At 38.0% G+C, this 21,429-nt stretch overlaps 1 protein-coding gene across 5 annotated transcripts in view; it reads left to right on the top strand.

Annotated features, from left to right (window-relative positions):
* ARHGAP32 (Rho GTPase activating protein 32) overlaps nt 1-21,429 on the top strand; it is a 209,800-nt gene that overhangs the window by 106,703 nt on the left and 81,668 nt on the right. For all 5 annotated transcript variants that reach the window (XM_025286409.3, XM_044943564.2, XM_025286410.3 and 2 more), the window contains one exon: nt 13,172-13,258. In XM_025286409.3, the coding sequence (XP_025142194.3) occupies nt 13,172-13,258 (87 nt within the window). The remainder of the gene's footprint in view (nt 1-13,171; nt 13,259-21,429) is intronic.

Genomic DNA, 21,429 nt, shown 5'->3' with positions numbered 1-21,429 from the left:
AGAAGCTGTCTTTAAAAATTAGAATCATTACTCTAGTCACAGAAATAGGTTGCTGAAACATCTGTATTCCTGGAACACAACCCTACTTCCAGGCTGTATATTTTAAAAATAATTCCCTTTTTTACTCAGTCAGGATTTTATGATTTTTATATCTGTGTTCATTAATCATGTTGATCTGTATATTGTACTTGTTCACTAACCTGAGTTAGAGAACTTCACTGCCCCATGACCTTTTAAAAATAAATGTCTTGAGATAATTTGTAGACATGGGAATTAACTGCTCATTGAAAATTTAAAATTTTCCTGTTTGGTTTCCAGGAGGCTTAATCTGTACCATTTCAGCTTATCGATATAATTTGATTATTGGTCTAGTCTAGATTATTGGTCTGGTTTTGTTGATTGGTTTCTTTTTAGGTCTAATCAGTGTCTCCTTAGGTCGGTTTTTATCTTCTATATTTTCATAGAAAAGGGTCCATTTAATGTAGATCTTCATATTTGCGGGTGTAAGTTGTTGTGTACAGATATTCTTAACGCTTGGTCTTATCAAGAAACCAACTTGGAATTTTATTCATCAACTTGAGACTTTTTGTCTTCTCCCTCCCTTCATTTCTCTCTCCCTATTATTGATTAACTTAAATCCTAAGCAAACTTTTTTCCTTAGATAAATAAAATTTTATAGATACTCCTGATACTTCATTTGTTTTTGGCCATTGTTTTTTAATAAGTGCATTTGAGTTTGGACATTTTTCTCCCTGAGTAAACTACAGAATTCGACATTTAAGTTTTAAATTTCGTTTAGAGAAATTGAAACCAGAAAAAACAAGATAAACAATACTTACTAGAAAGAGCTTGCTGCTACTGCTAAGTCGCTTCAGTCGTGTCCGACTCTGTGTGACCCCGTAGACGGCAACCCACCAGGCTCCACCGGCGCTGGGATTCTCCAGGCAAGAACACTGCAGTGGGTTGCCGTTTCCTTCTCCAATGCATGAAAGTGAAAAGTGAAAGTGAAGTTGCTCAGTCGTGTCCGACTCTAGCGACCCCCTGGACTGCAGCCTGCCAGGCTCCTCCGTCCATGGGATTTTCTAGGCAAAAGTACTGGAGTGGGGTGCCATTGCCTTCTCCAAGAAAGAGCTTATTATTTATTAATTAAAACTGCATGTCATTTTAAATTCTGTAAATTTATTATCTTTATTGCACTTCTCTTTGTGGATCAAGTCCTTTGTCCAAAAATAAAAAGATTTATTCACATTCACAGGCTGTTTTTCAGTAAGAAGGAAAAGCATCTCTTGCCACGTGTAGATACAGTTTATTCAGCTTTATTGCTGTTGAGGCATTAGGCTCTGCTGTGCTTGGTGTGACAGCGCCATCTAGTGTATAGGATATGTGTGGTTTACATTCTCTTATTCAGTTATCTGGAGAAGGCAATGGCACCGCACTCCAGCACTCTTGCCTGGAAAATCCCATGGACGGGGGAGCCTGGTGGGCCGCAGTCCATGGGGTCGCTAAGAGTCAGACACGACTGAGCAACTTCCCTTTCACTTTTCACTTTCCTGCATTGGAGAAGGAAATGGCAACCCACTCCAGTGTTCTTGCCTGAAGAATCCTAGGGACGGGGGAGCCTGGTGGACTGCCATCTATGGGCTCGCACAGAGTCAGACACGACTGAAGCGACTTAGCAGCATTCAGTTATCTGAAAGTGTTAGTTACTCTGTCCTGTCTTTGTGTCTTTGTGACCCCATAGACTGCAACCTGCCAGGCACCTCTGCGCATGAAATTGTGAACCTGTAAATTAATGTTTCTTTTTATTGAATTTCATATAAAGGATTAAGTTAAATTAACCTGAATGCGAGAGCTCAGATTTTGACTGAAATACAGCACAGAAAAAGTATGAATTTAATACTTGTCTCCTGAGGGTTCTCTGCTGAAGCTGCTGTGCATGGGATTCAGAAATGCTACTGCGGTGTCATTCTTAAAATTAGGTTGTGCATTTTTTTTCAGTTAACACTTTCTGTCAGCAGACTCATTTGTATCAGCAGATACATTCTTGCCTTGATACTGAGAATGTGGGGAAAGGTCATAGAGTTTGATCCAACTGTAGAAATGTTGAGAAGTAAAAATATAAAATATAAACAAAAAGGCCCTGAATTTTTATTTTATTTTTTTTAATTCTTTTTTTTTCATTTTTTTTTACATTTTATTTTATTTTTAAACTTTACATAACTGTATTAGTTTTGCCAAATATCAAAATGAATCCGCCACAGGTATACATGTGTTCCCCGTCCCGAACCCCCCTCCCTCCTCCCTCCCCATTCCATCCCTCTGGGTGGTCCCAGTGCACCAGCCCCAAGCATCCAGTATCGTGCATCGAACCTGGACTGGCAACTCGTTTCATACATGATATTTTACATGTTTCAATGCCCTCCTCCCAATGAAATAACTGGGATTATAATAAAAAAATACTAGCCAGTATTTATTGACTGCTTTCTGTGAACCAGATGTGATACTAAGTATACTAAGTTATGCTAAGTACTGTTTGTATGTGGTTTCTGCAGTCAGTACTGTAACAGTACTATAGTACTGTAATGTCGTTGACTCTTCAGAACAGTTTCAGTTGAGGAACCAGAGGTAGAAGGAGTTTAAGAACTTACCTAAGGTCACAGCTGCCAAGTGGTGGGGGTCTGTGTTTGAATCAAGGCTGTAGAGCTATTCTGAACATTCTTTTGTGAAAGTACTAGAAAAGGATACACTGACAAAACTACTATCTTAAGCAGGAATAAACCAGAATTTTGAAATAGCTGACATCTTCAATGTATTTTAAGGTAAAAAAGTGTGATTGTTAATAGTGCGGTGTACCCTGTGTGCTGTTAAGTAAGTTCTTTAACTTCTCTGGGCCGGTTTCCTTTTTGTGAAATAGTGATAAACACATTCTCAAAGATATCAGAGTACTGTGATAGTTAAGTGAGGTGAAATCAATAAAGGTTAAAGAACTTTGGAGAATGGCAAATGTTGTAAGGAATGAACTTTGGTGAATCAGGCCATAATCTATGAAATGTAGAAAGAAATACTTTCCTGATGACCTGAGGGTAGTGGTATCAGGATTGAGGCAGTAGATACAGAAAATCTTTGCAAATAGGAAGCGTTGCAACTATAAGGAATTTTGTGATAAACTACCCCTCACAAGAAAGACTGTACTGATTATATTCTTGGTGATCTAGTAATCAGTTTATTTAGATGTGATATTTCTTTTAATATAAAAACTAGCCTTATATAATAACAGATGCATTTTCTATAATTTTAGTTGATTTAAAAATTTATCTCCATTTTCAGATAGAATTAAACCTATAGGTTAGAATATTGAAATTGTAATGTATTTATAAGGTTTATGGTTTAAAAATAAAGGAAACCAGAGAAAACACATCATTGTATTTTACCCTATAGAATAGTAACATTGAGGACCATATATATGGATTCCACATTTTCAGTTTCAGTATTTCAGTGTCAGTTCAGTTGCTCAGTTGTGTCTGCCTCTTTGTGACCCCATGGAGTGCAGCACGCCAAGCTTCCCTGTCCATCACTATCTCCCGGAACTTGCTTAAACTCATATCCATTGAGTTGGTGATGCCATCCAACCATCTCATCCTCTGTCGGCCCTTTCTCCTTCTGCCTTTGGTCTTTCCCAGCATCAGGGTCTTTTCCAAAGAGTCGGTTCTTCGCATTAGGTGGCCAAAAGATTGGAGCTTCAGCTTCAGCATCAGTCCTTCCAATGAATATTCAAGGCTGATTTCCTTTAGGATGGACTAGTTGGCTCTCCTTGCAGTCCCAAGGGACTCTGAAGAGTCTTCTCCAACACCACAATTCAAAAGCGTCAGTTCTTCAGTGCTCAGCTTTCTTTATGGTATACTGATCTAATATTTAACAGTTTCAGTAGACTATTTTGGAAACAGATTGAGTTTTCTTCCTGGTTAAGAATTCCTCTAAATTTAGCCATTGACGTTTATAGAAACATGTACCAGCAAGAAGTTTTGGTACCTATCTGTGAGACTTCCAGACATTGATAAAAATGAAGTAAATCAGTGAAATGCTTATTTCCCCATCTTCTTAATACTACTTTCAATTTAAAGATTAGCTTGTAGATGTTTCCAGTTAAAATTTATCTTATTTAGAAGTTTATATTATTTGTATGTAACCATTTGAAACAAAGGCCATGATAATTTTACTATTTCTATCCCTACCAGAAAGTCTTCTCCCTCAAACCAAAACATATAAATTTCAACCCTACTTTTCTGCATATTCCATAGTAATACCTCCTGTTATGCCTGGAAATCTTTGTCATTTGAGGGGAAGATTTGAAATGAAGAGTTGACATAGTGAGTTATCAGTGCTGCCATCAACCAAGTCCTGGATTTTAACTGTATCTCATTTGATTGTCCAGTTTAGAAGTTAGGTATGTGAAACTGGTTGATATATAGATATGTTGGAGTCACATTACACATGCAGTTCACTTCCAGGAGTTGGACTGAATATGCTTACAAAAGTCATATTGTTGAGTCTGAAACTGTGAAGAGTCTGAGATGTTTCTCTGCTTAGAGGTTAACATGCCAGCTTGTCAGGGTTACTCTGTCTCTCTGTAACAGAAACGTGAGGTCTCTGCATCAGAAATCAGACCTTTTATAACCTCACAGTGTAACTCATGTTGGTTCTTTTTACCTCAGTTCCCCATGAGGTGATGCATTGGGAACCAGATGTATACCACATGTGGACAGTGGGTTTTTGTATCACGAAAGGCAGACTCTGACATTTTGAAACTTGGAGTTTCCATAGGATAGCTGGTACTTCTGTCCATTTGCCTTTTTGGAGGTGGAGGGAGGGACTCCGCTCTGGAAAGTTAATGCACCCTCTCTGGGAGAAGCAGCAAAGATGTCTGTTTTACAAACATCTGGACTTGGGAAGAGAGAAGACTTTCTCCAGAGGCTCTGGCATTCGGGATTCCCATTCAGTCTTTCTTTAACCTCAGTGCTGAAGTCTCTTTGTTCAAAATGTTCTGACCATATAGAAATGTGAAAATACTAATGAAGCTTTGTTTCCCAACAAGTGTGTATTCTGGAGTGAGCACCTACTGGATGAAACTGTGATTCTGCTGTTCTGTCATTTAATCTTATTTCCATTTATTCTTCATGCTGGGAAACTCTTGTTCAGCTGAGGGTGGTTCTGGTGTTCAAGGATTAGCAAACCGGTTCCTTCTTCTGATACTCCCCTGAGGAAACAGTGTTCTTTTCCCGTTCTGGAAGGAAAAATTGACTATTAAGTTTATTAAGATGCATGTAGTTCTCTAGGTTTCTCCTAAGAAATTTGAATTGAAAATTTGTCTCGTTGATTTTAGCCTTTTATGTTCTGAAATTAGAACTTGCTTCACTTATTACCCACCTAACAAGTAATACAGAGTTACATCTCAAATATAGACTTATTCTTCCACTTGGTGTTCTCAACTCAGTAGTTTTGAAGACGTATTTTCAGTGTTGAATATTAGGATGTTGATCATAGATGTGAGCAGACCACATGCGACAGAAATGATTTTTCATGTTTACATGTCTACTACAGTCTATGGAGGTGAGGAAAACTGTTTACAAACTACACAGGTATGTCGTAGTGAAACTGCAGCCATGATAGCATTATAAAAGATGAATAAAAAGAAAAGAACTCTTTCTTTGCTCAATTTGCAATCTGTTGATTAAACTTTGATGAATGGTTTTTATGTGGGTAGGGTGATATATTTTTATACAACTTTACGCTGATTTCCGTTCTCCATGCAGAGAAAGGACTTTTTGAACATTTGAAGGCTTGCTGAATAGAGTTGTATTTTTAAAGATCCTAACAACACTAATTTCAGCTTGGTTTCCATGGTGATAGAAAAGTGAATATAGGAAAAATAACTCCAAAAATAGATTTGTAAGAAATCCAAAAGATGGGACTTGAAAATTCTGTGTTCTTTTTCTTATAGGCAGAGGATTGAGATATAGGCAAAAGATTGAGATTAAGTCAAAGGAAGTAAAAATAAATCATTATGTTCCTGTCATAAGTTTCTATAGGTAAATGTAGCCTCATCTTTCATGGTGTGTATACTCTAGGTATATGTGCTTCATGTACTGTGTAAAACATCCTGGTGTTCCAACTTGGGTAGCAGAAGTCTTAATGACTACAAACAATTCATTCAGGATGATTTTACTGAATGCCTTGTCTGTAGCAGGTACTCTGAGTGTCATTGACAAAGTAGATAAGAGAGTCTTTCCTCAGGGGAAGTAAGCAATATACCAATAAAAGTAGTAAGATTGTTGGAGTTCTTATAGGGATTCAAAGGCAGGAGAGGTTATTTCCTGTGGCATTCAAGGAAGGCTTTGTTGAAGAGTGAACAGGTTTTGGATACGCACAGATAGAAGTGAAGAGCATTTAGACCAGGAGAAATACCACAGACCAAGGTCCCTGGAAGGAAAGGGGATGGATGGGTTAGAATGATGGTGGAAAAACAGGGTTTAGAAAATAATCTGGAGAAATGCCATCCTTCAAGGCTCATCTAAGGTGTTTGGACTTTGGCTTTAAAGTAGTTTCTTAGTAGGGACTGACAAAGTATTGAGGAATTTTGAGAAGGTACCGTGAGCAGTGTGTAGTAAGAAGTGGAAAGAAATCAGTTAGAAGACCGCTCTGCTTATTCATCTAGTCTGTCTGGATCAGATGCAGGGAGGCCCAGAACTAGGGAAGCAGCAGTGGAGAGTGGGAGCAGGAGCAGGGTTGAGAGGCAAGTTTTGGGAGATAGGAGAGAATAATGAATTAAAGGTGTGGGTTAGATCTTGACCCTGGGAATACAAAGAGAAAGGACTGTGCAGAGGAGGAGGTGATAGAGGGCTCTAGGGTAATTAGGGCAGTCCGCTGGGGGAGTAGTTATGTTACTCACTTTGGGAATTCAAGAGGAAGAAGAGACTATACAGGCAAAGGGAATGAATTCAGTTTTGAAAATAAGTGTTGTATTCCATTGCGACTGTGTCTGCTTATTCAACCATTCATCAGATAGTTAGTGACCCCCACTTAAATTCCAGATACTTTTAAAGATACTAGGGTAGGTAAACACCCATTTCATTTTTTTCATTATATATTCTATTTTAAAAAATCTGTCCATGTGTATTGTAAATATTTTACCCCCATTTTGACTCATCTTTCACATGGTTTGTTGTATCCCATTGTGATAACTATAAAAACTTGGTTGGATAGTTGCTAACACCTATTTTTGTGAAGGGTTCTAAAGTCGGTGTTCCCCTATTCCTCCGTCTTCCTACTATCACTCCTCAGAAAATCTCCTTATGGCTTTTTCCTTCTGGAATTCTGATAATGTATTGTTTTGGTCCTCTTTATGATGTCCTACAGGTCCCTTAGGTACTTTTCATTTTCCTTCACCCTTTTTTTCTTTCTCATCTTTGGACTGTATATCTGTGTGTGTGTGTGTCTGTGTCTGTGTGTGTGTCTGTGTGTGTGTGTGTGACCATGCTGAGTGACTTGCAGAATCTTCGTTCCCTAACCAGGGATTGCAGCTGGGCCCTTGACGATGAACGTGTGGAGTCCTAACCACTGGAGCCACAAGGGAATTCCCTGGACTGTATATTTTTATTTACCCGTTCTTTAAGTAACCTGATTCTTCCTGCCCAAATCTGCTGTTGCTCTCTTTTAGTGCGGTTTTTATTTTAGGTAGTGATTTTGTCATCCCCCAAATCTGTGTTTGGCTCCCTTTTTTTTTCTTTCTTTTCATTGATATGCTCATTTTTTTCATACATTGTTTCCCTGCTTTCCTTTTGTTCTTTGTAGTTTCTTTAAGTTCTTTGGCTGTGTCTTATATCGTTTATTTAAAATCTACAAAATTGGGACTTCCTTGGAAGTCCAGTGGTTAGGACTTTGCACTTCCACTGCAGGGAGCACAGGCTCCAGAAGGGTTTTGTTGGGGAATTCCTTGAATGCCAGGAGCTAAAAATAAAAAGTAAAACAAACAGAAATCTATTTCTCCAGTCTTCGCGTATTTCCTTTGTGTTGAGTGCCCATTCAACACTTAACCAAGCTGCTCATATCTCCACCTTAGCTAAAGATGAAGTAGAGGTTAAAGCTCAGGATCTTCGTGTGTCTTTGGTGTGCATGTGTCTCACCCTGAACAGATGCATGAGTTTCTGCTGTTTCTAGACTAGTGACAAAACTGGTTCTCACTCTCACAAGAGAGTTTTTCCTTGATTTTTCATGTTTCTGTGAAGGGGCTGGCGTTTGTAGCTGCCCACTGTGCCGTTTTGTTGCTGCCATTTGACTATCCTGTTTTGCTTTTCCCCCATCTCCTTGCCTTAATCTGGAAATCTGCTCTCTCCTTCTGTCTTCTTCCTTCCTCCTACTTCTGTTTTGCTTAGGAAGGTTGATTTTGCTTCTATTCATAATTCTGTTACAGGTATTGACATTTAAAATTTTTTACCTCTCTCTTTATTGTTTGAAAGCTAAAGAGGGTTTTTCTGTCCTTTTAGTGGTTATCATTCAAAATTTAACTTGAACACCTAATTTTTAGTCTAAAGTTTTATCAGTCTCTTTACTCTTCTCTCAAGCAGTACCAGATAGAATGATTGAAGCAGAATTACTCTTTCTTGTCTTCCATGGCTGTGTTGTTCAGGATTTATAGTTTCATCTCTTTATCTCTTATAATTAATCACCATTTTTGTTACACGTTAAGACTTTGTTTTGATGCAATACTTATTTGCTGAATTCTTTGCTCAGTATTTCTGCTTTTTACCTTATTCTTTATCCTGGAATTCTTTTTCATCTTTAAGGATACATTTTAGAAGTCTGTTGAAGATGTATTGATAGGAATTAATTGTTTTTATTCATCAGAAAATGCTTTCTTTCCCTCTCTTTTTCTTGTATATTTAGGTTTGAATAAAACTTAGGTTCATTTATTTTCTTTTCTCAAAACTGTTAAGATAGTATCAAACTTCTGCTGTCTGTTACTGTCGAGAATTTAGGTGTTGTATGTTTACTTACATATTTACCCTTTCTGATGTTGCTTATCCCCTCCTGAAGTTCTGGGTTTTTGTGTGGTACTATTTCCTGTCAATCTGAGGAAGTTGAATTAGCTTTTATTGTTGCACTAATCTGTTCATTTCAGTTCAGTAGCTCAGTCATGTCCGACTCTTTGCGACCCCATGAATTGCAGCACGCCAGGCCTCCCTGTCCATCACCAACTCCCGGAGTTCACTGAGATTCACGTCCATCGAGTCAGTGATGCCATCCAGCCATCTCATCCTCTGTCGTCCCCGTCTCCTCTTGCCCCCAATCCCTCCCAGCATCAGAGTCTTTTCCAATGAATCAACTCCTCGCATGAGGTGGCCAAAGTACTGGAGTTTCAGCCTTAGCATCATTCCTTCCAAAGAAATCCCAGGGCTGATCTCCTTCACAATGGACTGGTTGGATCTCCTTGCAGTCCAAGGGACTCTCAAGAGTCTTCTCCAACACCACAGTTCAAAAGCATCAATTCTTCGGCACTCAGCCTTCTTCACAGTCCAACTCTCACATCCATACATGACCACAGGAAAAACCATAGCCTTGACTAGACGGGCCTTTGTTGGCAAAGTAATGTCTCTGCTTTTTGAATATGCTATCTAGGTTGGACATAACTTTCCTTCCAAGGAGTAAGCGTCTTTTAATCTCATGGCTGCAGTCACCATCTGCAGTGATTTTGGAGCCCAAAAAAATAAAGTCTGACACTGTTTCCACTGTTTCCCCATCTATTTCCCATGAAGTGATGGGAAATAGATGGGAAATAGTGATGGGAAATAGTGTCTCTAACTAATCTGTTAGAGACAGATTCTCTCAGCTGTTGTCATTTGTAAATGTGTTTATATTCCTAAAATCGCTAAAGCTTGTTTTTATGGGATACAGATTTGGCAGTCTTTTTCTTCCAGCACTTTAAAGTTGTTTCTGTTTGTTTTCTGGGCTCTCTTACTTCTGGTGAGAATTCACCTGTCATTTATTTATTTTCCCCTTAAAGTTATGTGGGTTTTTTTTGTCTGCTTTCAAGATTCTTGTTTTTATTTCATTGTTCAAAAGTGTTATTATGATATGCCTTGTTGTGACTTTTGAAATTGATCCTACTTGAGGTTCACTGTTTCTTGAATTTGTTAGTTGATATCATTTACCAGTTTTAGAAAGTTCTCGTCTTTTGCCTCAGCAGATACTTCTCTCCCCCATTCAAACCCCGTTTCCTTCTGGCACACCAGTTGTACATGTTGGCTTGTCTCAGAGATCTCAAGTGTACTGTTATTGATTGAGTGATCATTCTTTTTTTCCTCTCTGTCTCATCTTGGATACATTCTGTTGATCTGTTTCCAAGTTCAATAATTCTTGCATCTACTGCATTCGGTATGCTATTAATATCTGATATCATAGTTTTTATTTGTAGCATTTTCTTTTGAATATATTTGCAGATCAGTCTCTGCTAGAATTCTGTGTATTCTTACTTTCTTATGTAGTATCTTTTCAAACTAAATTTTAGAATTTCTACCATAATTAAATTCTTTTTATTATTTCAATATCTGGGGCATTTCTGTTTCTGTCTCTTAGCTTATTTCCTCTGTTGACCATGGATCACAATTTTCTGCTTCCATGTATATTTTGTTATTTTTTAATGCCAAATATGTTACATAAGAGACAGTAGAGACTAAAATCAATAATTTTTACCTCCAGGAATGGGCTTATCCCTTCTTCTTCCATTCTGTTAGATTGTTGTATTAGATTGTGTTAGTCATGTTTGAAGTGAGCAAAGTCAAGCTGATCTGTGGTTGATATAGACCTTGTGGTGATGTTGTGTTCAGTCATTCAGTTGTGTCCAACTCTTTGTGACCCCATGGATTGTAGCCCACCATGCTTCTGTGTCCATGGGATTTCCCAGGCAATAATACTGCAGTGGGTTGGCATTTTCTCCTCCAGGGGATCTTCCCAATGCAGGGATCAAACCTGAGTCTCCTGCATCTCCTGCATTGGCAGGTGGGTTCTTTACCACTGAGCCACCTGGGAAGCCTGATATAGACCTGGCCTTTGGCAACTTTACTTTGCTTTTGTTTGTCATTACTTCTAAGTATTCTGAGTTCAGGAGGGTTTTTTTGTTTTGTTTTTCTTTAGCAGGGAAAATTGAAAATTGTTGAGGTCTGTTTGTGCTCTGCTGTTAAGCCAGCAGTTTTCTGAACTGAGGGAGAGCAGCCCCTCTGGTTGCTAGTTCTCTTTGCTCTCCAGCTTTCTCTGGCTCCCCTTGCCCTCATTCTAGTGTGTAGCTGCCTTATACTCTTACATGCAGCATTGCCCCAGTGGGGTTTCTCTCCGCTTTTCTATGCCCCTCCCATCTCTACTTGTTAAATGTTCCGGGGGCCTCAGCTTTCCTGCCCTCTCTCCACCTCCAGTGCTCAGGTGTCTTGTGCTTGGGAGGCTCTGCACACGTCACACACGGGTTCATCGCTCTCAGTTCTCCTGCTCTCTCCCCCGGCCCCACCTTTGCTGTGTTGATCTACTTGTTGATTCCTGAACACCTGTGGGAGTCCGTTGCTGAGTGCCAAGGCCTGACTGTGTGCTGCACAGTGCTCTTTGGAAGTTTAGTTCCTCTCTCCAGTCCACAGGCAGTCATCTGAGGGTTGGCGGGTTTCTCCCTACCCTGTCTAAGGCAGGTTCCTTATCCTCCAGCATCCTTGCCAGCCATCCAAGCACATCCGTAGGAATCTCTTCTATCTCAGGAAAGTCTTTTCATCACTGTTTGCAACTTAGCTTGTGTAGGTTTCTTTTCAATTTTTAAGGAACTCATTTTGTAGTTAATCTGGCTAGTTTTGGCTAGTGTGAGAATGACTGTTATCTTTAAGATTTCTCCTACTTAATACCAGGAGGTTGGTGTCTGTTTGTTTTTTTTTTCAATACTTTCAATGATACTCCTTTTAAAAGTAGAGAATATATTCTCATCAACTTTTTTTTCTTATAATATTAACTATAATGATGGGTAATGATTGCTAAGTGCTTACTGAGTGCCATGCACCTTGGTGAACACTTTAAATGCATTATCCATTTAATATGCACAGGCTTGAGAATGGGTGTTATTATATCATTCCCATTTTCCAGACGTGAGATTAGGTAGGTAGGTCAACATTATGTAACCAGTTAGTGGCACTTTTGAACTCAAGGGTTGTCTGTATCTGGAGCTGAGTTTGCAAATTCACATCCCTAGATGGAACAGATGTGTGAGTGAATAAGTGAAGTGAGTACGGTGTAAAAAAATAACAAAGCAAGTAGCAAGATGAGTGATAATGAACATTCCACCTAGATATCGATGGACAATAAATCAGTAATTGCTTCTGTGACAAAGACTCTGGGAGAATACAGGCCTCATTCAAAGGGATGGTCACTTCTCAGCTCCAGCCAGTTGTTGCCCATGTGAGAATATTGGTCCAGTAGTTCAGAGGTTCAGATTTTTCAACAGGAGCCAGAAATTTGTATTTTTTCATATGAAATCATTCAGTTTCTAAATGCTAGCTGTGGTTCAAATAAAAATAAAAGCCAGTGTGCAGACCTACATGGTGAGTCTGAAATAAAACATGTCTGCAGGCCCAGCCTGTCCCCTGAGCAGCCAGTGTGCAGTCCCTGTAATGGACCCTTTGCTCTCTGAGACCTCTGGTCACACTGTCTTTTGGGGCCCTCTTGAACTTCCTTTCATGTTTGTGCTATACATCAAGGACATGAAAGCCTGCTATAGAATGAATGTACTGTTTTATTTTTTACTGCTGTTCTGTAGTTGTGCTAGTGTAGATATATGCCACAAAGACAATTTTTAGGAACATTTTTATTTATTTTTTTAGGTTGTATTTTATATTAGAGTATAGTTGATTTACATCTTACCTTAGCTTCAGACATACAGCAAAATGATTCTGTTATGCATATTCATGTAGCTATTCTTTTTCAAGTAGAAACATTTTTTTTTTAAATCCTGATGTCTTCATTTTATCTATCTGCTTTAAGCAATAAAGTTCTAATATAAGGCATATCTTACATTAAATTGATGTGAGGGCCCAAATATTACTGAATGCTGATTATATTCTTGCTCGTTAATCATGACTTTCTTTCCCTCTAGCTTTCACTTTCAGAAGAACAGAATGAAGTAACAAAAAATGGCTGTGAATCTAAAGAGCTGGTCTACCTCGTGCACATTGCTTGTCAGGTAATTTTGTGGGTGGTTCTCCATTTCACATAAAATTTAATAGGAATTAAATATAAATGAATAACATTGAATAAATAAATGAATAAATATGTACAAATAACATGGACTGTGGTAACACAGGTATTTTATTTTATTCTTTCTTCCAGTCACATTGGCATTTCTGCATGTACTCAGAGTTGAAACAATCAATAGAGTCCATTAAATAGATATTTATTTTACAAACTTGAAAATTCTTGTAAATTTTCTTGTAAAGGAAACATATCCTTTATCAATGATGAGATTAAATGGTTCGGCTACTGCTTGCATATTACAATTAAGAGAACAGACCAAATAGTCTTTGCCTCAGATGCTCATTTTTCTAACCAAGACTCTAAGTTCCACTGTGGTATAACAGTAGGATGTGTGTATGTTTTAGAAGTGTGCTCTTTCTTAACTCTCAGTGTTAGAACTTTTTTGAGGCTTATTAGTGTGACTTGCTCTTAATGAGATTTCAAATATGTCACTTGTATCATCAATTATTTCCTCCATCAAGTAAGCAGTTCCTTGATTTATTCTTTGTTCATTGAGCCTTCTTGCCTGTCTTTGAATTAGTCATTGTAAAGTAAGTGTTTTTGAGGAAACCTTTCTTATGTACAAACTTTTCAGTTTCCTTTGACAGACAGTAAGATAAGGAATTTACATGTTTTTTTCCAAAAAAGTGTTATTCATGTACCTGAAGTTAAAAATTAAATAATCTGGAAAATGGCTATTTCATATGGGAAATACTAATTTCCTAGTCTTGATGTGACTTTAAGGGCCAACCTTTCAGAGTTAAGTTTATTTGTAGGTGAGAGAATATGAGATTAGAAATTGAACTTAGCTTGTATATATATGTTCTAAGTTATATACTGTTTATACATGTTTTATTATATGTCATCTTGGTTCCTTTGAGGAAGTGGGAAGCTCTGAATCTGTGTTTCATGCCGTATTTCATAAAAATGCTTTTACTGAGTGAGTTAATTTTTACATGAAAATATCCAGTGCTTTTATGATGAACCATTAACAGGTGATTAGAAAGTATTTCTTTGTTATCTAGAGTACATGATTGGCATGTCAGTCATGAACTTCTTATCCCATCAAAAATCTACATCTTTTAGTGCCTTCTCTTCTTAGCAGTGATTTCCATTTGTTCTGACAGTGCAGATATTTTTATTCTTCCTCATAAGCAAAACATGTCAAAAAATACCCATGCTGTCTGTAAAACATGACCTTCAAAAGGTAAGCGTGGCATTTTGGTACCATACATTAGAATGTGTAATCGTTACTTGGTTATGCCTCCATGAAGTAGTGACCTAGATAGTTAGGCTTTTTCCTGGTTGTGAGTATCTTGTCAAGCTGCTTAAAAAATTTCAGACTACTTGTTGTGTTTTTATTACATCAAGGTAGTAATTTACTGCATTGTAATAATGCTGTCGTGTTTCTCCTCTGCCTCCTCACTGGAAGTAATTGTTGATACGTTCTCATGGCTTGCCTTCTGTATTCTTGCCATATATGTCATCCTTAAACCATAATAGACCAAAGTCATTTTTTATAGCCAAGATAGACTCAAAATCAAACCTTCTAATTTTGCAAATGAGGAAATTGAGGCCCAAATTATGAAAGTTGCTTTCCTAAGCTATATGAAATCTTAGCTGGAGCTCTTAAGGACTTCAGTTTCCTGATTGCTAGCCTTTCTTACATCTCCTATTTTGTATATTGGAAATATACAACAGATTTTAGAAATTGTATTATCTTCAAATGAGGTATGATTACCTCTACTCCTTGTAATCTATTCATTATAGAAGCTAATTGCATATTTCATATCTTTGCTAATTTCTAATTTTTAATAATGTGCACTTGAAATTTCTTTTTATTTAACCAAAATTCTTGGTCCTTCCTTTTTAACACACTTTCTTCCCCAGTTCTTTTTTCTTAGAAAGTGTCCGGTTAAACAGCTGAGATCTTTTCCCTTTCTGTAGCAATGCCAACCCACTCCAGTACTCTTGCCTGGAAAATCCCATGGACGGAGGGGCCTGGTAGGCTGCAGTCCATGGGGTCGCTAGGAGTCGGACGTGACTGAGCGACTTCACTTTCACTTTTCACTTTCATGTATTGGAGAAGGAAATGGCAACCTACTCCAGTGTTCTTGCCTGGAGAATCCCAGGGACGGGGGAGCCTGGTGGGCTGTCGTCTATGGGGTCGCACAGAGTCGGACACGACTGAATCAACTTAGCAGCAGCAGCAGCAGCAGGCTGTGGTACTGATTCTTCAGGTATTAACATTACATTTGAATTTTGTAAGGTTTTTTTTGCCTCTGCCTCTTAAAGCTTTAATTTCTTTTTAAATTGTGAACCCAGAAATGTAAACCATGTGTTCCATACTGCATAGATCCAAATTCAGTAGGCATTTTTTGATTACTTATATGTCTGGTACACAAATATTATGGCATACAGAGTATCATTTACTCTTAAAACAGCTCTGTGAGGCAAAGAGTCTGGTTTCCATCTTGCAGATGATGAATGTAAGACTAAAGAATGTCAATAACTTCCCCATGGTCATGAAATTAAAGACCAGGATTTGAACCTCACTCTTGTGGGTTTTTTCTGTTTTTTCATCATAATTCTAGTTTTATTTATACTTGGTTGGCCACTCTGAAATCTGCAGGCATATTCTAATGTTATTAAAGAATTATAGAAATACACCGAAGCTAGTAATCTAGTTTATTTGCATGACTTCAGTGGACAGGACCTGGATGGCATTCATATATGTAAAGATATATCTTCTGTCTACCTACCTCTATAAAACTCTTAAGTGGAAGCCTCTGAAAGTCCAGGTTAACTGGCTGCAACCCTAGGCCAATAGGCTGTATATGTTAGTCACTCAGTTGTGTCCAACTATTTGTGATCCTATGGACTGTAGCCCACCAGGCTCCTTTGTCCATGGGGATTCTCCAAGAAAGAATACTGGAGTGGGTTGCCATTTCCTCCTCCAAGGGATCTTCCCAACCTAGGGAAGGAACCTAGGGACCTAGGGAGTTCCTGCAGGATCTCTGGTCTCCTGCATTACAGGCAGATTCTTTACCATCTGAGCCACCAGGGAAGCCCAATAGACTGTATAATCTGGGCAATAAAAAGGGGATGACAGAAGATGAGATGGTTGGATGGCCTCACTGACTCAATGGACATGAACTTGAGCAAGCTCCGGAAGTTAGTGATGGATGGGGAAGCCTGGCATGCTGTAATCCATGTGGTCTCAAAGAGTCAGATACAACTGAGCAACTGAGCTGAACTGATAAAAATATTTCCTAGCTGGTATACTGGGCCAAGAGCAGTTGGAGCAGATATGTGTCACTCAAATCTCATTCAGCCATATCCATGTGTCTCAGCAGAACATTAACCATGGACAAAGCGACTTTCTCAAATGCCTTGGAGACAGATCTACATAATGCCCTGTCTGAGTACTCATATCTCTCCCTCTCCTACTGATGGTTATTTAGAGTAAGTTGTCTTGACCAGTATAGCCATGTGCCGTATGTGTTCCTTCCTTCATCTTTTAATTCTTTTCTCCAAGGAAACAGACTCGGGGGGAAAGGTGTTATATTGAACAAACAGATGAGGTAGTGTGGATGAAGAAACACTCTTCCCAATCTGTATCATGATATTGTTCTGAGTGGTAACACTTTCTTTTCTGCAAAGCATACTAATTTTTCCTCTATGTATTCCCTGCTTTTCAGGAAATATCATGTATTTAGTTTGAAATCAATGAAAATTAATAAAAATCCTAAGATTTTCAAGAACAGGTCAAGGTAGATACGGAAAAACCTTTAATGTCTCAACTGTTGAAACTTCAATAATTAGAAAAATAACAAAATTAAATAAACCTTGACACTAATTACATTAAGCCCCATTACATAGAATAAAGCATTTATAAGTGTAATGTCAGTGGTAGGGAATCTTAAAAGTGTTCTGTATTCTATTATTTTATTCATTAGCAAATAAGCAGATATCAGTTTTTAAGTGTTAACTTTGAAATGACTCATTTAAACCTAGCGATTGTAAAAATTTATTCTGATATTTTCCCTAATGAAAATTCTGTCTGATCTTTCCCCCTTTAAGTATAGTTTTACTAGTTTAAGAAAAAATGTTTCTTAATATTTTATTGTCCCATAGTAAGCTTTAGAGTAGTTGAAATGAATGGTTCTTATTGAAGTTGGATTTTATGAACTACCTTTGTATTTTAACCAGAATTCATCAATGTATAATAAGTCATTTTTCCTGAAGTGTTTTGTAAATATTTACAGTACCATGAAGCCTTTTTTAATGTCCCAGTTGATGGAACAAACAGTTGCTTGTAGGGGAATGCTTTTCTGCCTCAAAATATCTCCTGTACTCTGATGCTTGAAATTCCACCATCAGCAATGCATTCCTCAGTATTAAGTATCTCTTCCACTTGGTCCATTTAGCATATGCTGTTACTAAGGGGATGGAGTTGATTATTAATGTTTGAAGAGCACCTGTATATGGACACAGTGTATAAGCAGATGGCAAACTTCTTATTTAAGTATGAAAACTTTTCTATGAAATTTAGGTGTTACTATTCCCATTGTGTGCTTGGTCGCTCAGTCGTTTCCAACTCTTTGCAACCCCATGGACTGTAGCCTGCCAGGCTTCTGTCCACAGGGATTCTCTAGGCAAGAATACTGGAGTGGGTTGTCATGTCCTCCTCCAGGGGATCTTCCCAACTCAGGGATCAAACCCAGGTTTCCCGCATTACAGGTGGATTCTTTACCATCTGAGCCACCAGGGAAGCCCATTCCCTTTGTATAGAAGAATAAACAGTCACTCGTAGGTGTCAAGTAACTTGTGTAAAGTCCCCTGTTAAGGATAAGGTCAAGCTGAGATTTAAATCGGGTCTTTGTTGTCACTGAACTTCATCATGCATACAATTAATTCATAGTATTAATTCTGTTGCATGATAAACTTTCCCATGATTAAGGGTCTTCACAGGACATGGGTGAAGACTGTTCTTCTCAGAAAGAACTGCAAATATATATTATAGATTTTGTTTAAAGGTCTTTATAGTTAAAGATATGACTTTTCCATTAGTCATATACGAATGTGAGAGTTGGACCTTAAAGAAGGCTGAGCCTGAAGAATTGAACTGTGGTGCTGGAGAAGACTCTTGAGAGTCTCTTGGATAGCAAGGAGATCAAACCAATCAATCCTAAATGAAATTAACCCTGAGTATTCATTGGAAGGACTGATGCTGAAGCTGAAGGTCTAATATTTTGGCCACCTGATGCAAAGAGCCAACTCTTTGGGAAAAATCCTGATGCTGGGAAAGACTGAGGGCAAGAGAAGGGGACGACAGAGGATGAGATGGTTGGATGACATCACTGACTCAATGGACATGAGTTTAGCAAACTCCAGGAGATAATGAAGGACAGGGAAGCCTGGCGAGCTACAGTTCACAGAGTCACAAAGGGTCAGACATGACTTAGTGACTGTACAGCAACAACTCATTGCGCCTCTGTTATTACCAAGCTATAGTCAAGCTGCTGTACCTTGTTGGGCCATTGTGATAGCAACTGCCAGAACGAGGTAAAATGCAAATTTAAGCATGTTACTCTCTTGGTTAAAACTCTGCCATAGATTTCCACTGAATTTAAAACTAAACCCAAACTACTCACCAAGGCCTGTGAGGGCCCTGCAGGATCTAGAGCTTGCCTGCTCTCTACATCGTGGGACAGTCTTCTCACTCCTCTGCTTTGGCTCACTAGTTTTCAGTCAGTTAAGACCCTGAGTTTTTTCCTCAACAAGGCATTACCTTTGGCCAGCCCGTAAGTCCATTCACAATGCACGTGCTGTGTCTGGTGCCCGCGCAGTTCTCAGGAGGCCGTTTAGATGCCAGCTCCACAGAGGGGCTTTCCCTCCCCACCTTGACTGGAGTAGGTTCTTGCTTATTTCTTCATAGCACAGAATTATCATTATTTTATTTTTGTATTTATTAACTTAAGGGCTACCCAGGTGGCTCAATGGTAAAGAATCTGTCTGCCAAGCAGGAGATGCAGGTTGGATTGCTGGGTTGGGAAGATCCCCTGGTAAAGGAAATGGCTACCCGCTCCAGTATTCTTGCCTGGAAAATCCTGTGGACAGAGGAGCCTGAAGGACTATAGTTCATGAGATAGCAAAGAGTTGGACATGACTTAGCAACTAAACAACATAACAATTTATTAACTTAAAAGTAGGATTTTTTTCTTCTCATTTGAAGTACATTCTAAGAAGTCAGAGGTTTGCTGGTCCTTTCTCTGTTGCATTTAATACTTACTCCAGGGCTTGGTACTATGTAGATGTTCAGTAAATATCTGGTGAATGAATGAGAGAAAGAAAAATTTTGTCTTAGGAATTTGATCTTATATACACTGGGATTTTTCTTTTTTCTCGTTCTTCTTTATCATCTTTGTTAAGAATTGTTGATTTTTGTTATCCTTGGAGAGCAATACTTACTGATATATTATTCAGGTTAGAAATTAGCTGCAAATTAAAATTTAGACATGAATAATGAATTTTTTTGTTTTGTTCTTTATAAATAATTGAATTTCTAAAATATTCTGATCATTTACTTTATTCAGCCTATTTGGAAATTGCATGATTAAGGTTGTTTTTTTACATATAAAATTTAAAGTTCTTCTTTCATATCCACTAAAAAGATAGGTATTTTACTGATTTTAGAATTTTACTCAGTGACTTTAAAGCAACTTGAGAGGATTTGAAAATTATGTTTTAAGCTTTTAATTTCCTGCATGTAAGTCTGTATTAAAGAGCAGACATTTTGCTTGCACAGGAACAGTTTTTTAAAAGTTCAAAGAAATCAGTTTATTGATGTATGAGGAAAGCAATTTTGAAATCCAGTCCCCAGTCTTTACCTTTTGAGTCTCTGAAGGCTCTTGCCTTTATGTGGTTGCTTGTTGATATTTATTTCTTTGAGCAAGACTCTCTAGAGAGAAGAGAACATGATTACTTTTTATAAATTTAATAAACTTGATTTTTTTTAGACTAATTTTAGGTTCATAGCAAAATTGAGTGGAAAATACAAGGTACCCATGTATCCCTTGTCCTCATACATGCACCTCCTTCTCCACTGTGGACATCCTCCCACTAATGTGGTACATTGTTTCAACAGATGAGCCTCCACGGACACACCATCGTCATAGGGGTTCACTCATGGTGTTGTTCATTCTCTGGGTTTGGATAAACTTAAAACATGTATCCACCATTACAGTGTGCAGAATAGTTTCACTAGCCTTTGAATTCTCTGTGCTGTACCTATTCATCTCTCACTGCTCCCTAGCCCCTGGCAACCACCAATTTTTTTTTTAATTGTCTCCATAATTTTGTATTTTTTATGGTGTCCTATGGTTGGAATCATATAATATATTGCCTTTTCAGGATGGTAGATTCTTGCTTATTTCTTCATAGCACAGAATTATCATTATTTTATTTTTGTATTTAAGAGCTTAATTTTGTAACTTTTTTTGGGCTTCCCAGGTGGCTCAATGGTAAACAGTCTGTCTGCCATGCAGGAGACTTTGACAGAGTTCCATGTCTTACCTCGTTTTAGTGCTGAGTCATAGTCCATTGTCTGGATGTACCAAAATTTATTTATCAGTTCACCAGCTAATGGATGTGTTGGTTGCATCCAGGCTTTGGCAATTTTTAATAAAGCTGCTGTAAACCTTTGTGTGTAGGTTTGTGTGTGGACATAACTTTTCAACTCATTTGTGTAAACACCACAGAGTGCAATTGCTGGATCCTTTGGTAAAACAGAGTATGAGTAATTTTGTAAGAAAGTGATAAGTCTATGAAAGAAGCCATACCATTTTGAATTCCTACCAGCAAGAAAGGAAATTCCTGTTATGTAATAGGAATTTATATAACATCATTTGGTGTTATCAGTATTCTGGATTTTTGCTACTCTATTAGGTATGTAGTGATATCTTCTTGTTTATATTTGCCTTGCCCTGATGACATATGATGTGGAGTGTCTTTTCATATGTTTATTTGCCATCTGTATATCTTTCTGGTAAGGTGTCCATTTTTAAATCAGTTTTTTGTTTTCTTATTGTTGATTTTTAAGAGTTCTTTGCATATTTT

The sequence above is a fragment of the Bubalus bubalis genome, chromosome 5 (assembly GCF_019923935.1).
Source record: "Bubalus bubalis isolate 160015118507 breed Murrah chromosome 5, NDDB_SH_1, whole genome shotgun sequence".
NCBI classification, from domain to species: Eukaryota; Metazoa; Chordata; class Mammalia; order Artiodactyla; family Bovidae; genus Bubalus; species Bubalus bubalis.
Note: the sequence above shows the minus strand (reverse complement) of the source record. Positions and strands in the feature narration are given on the sequence as shown.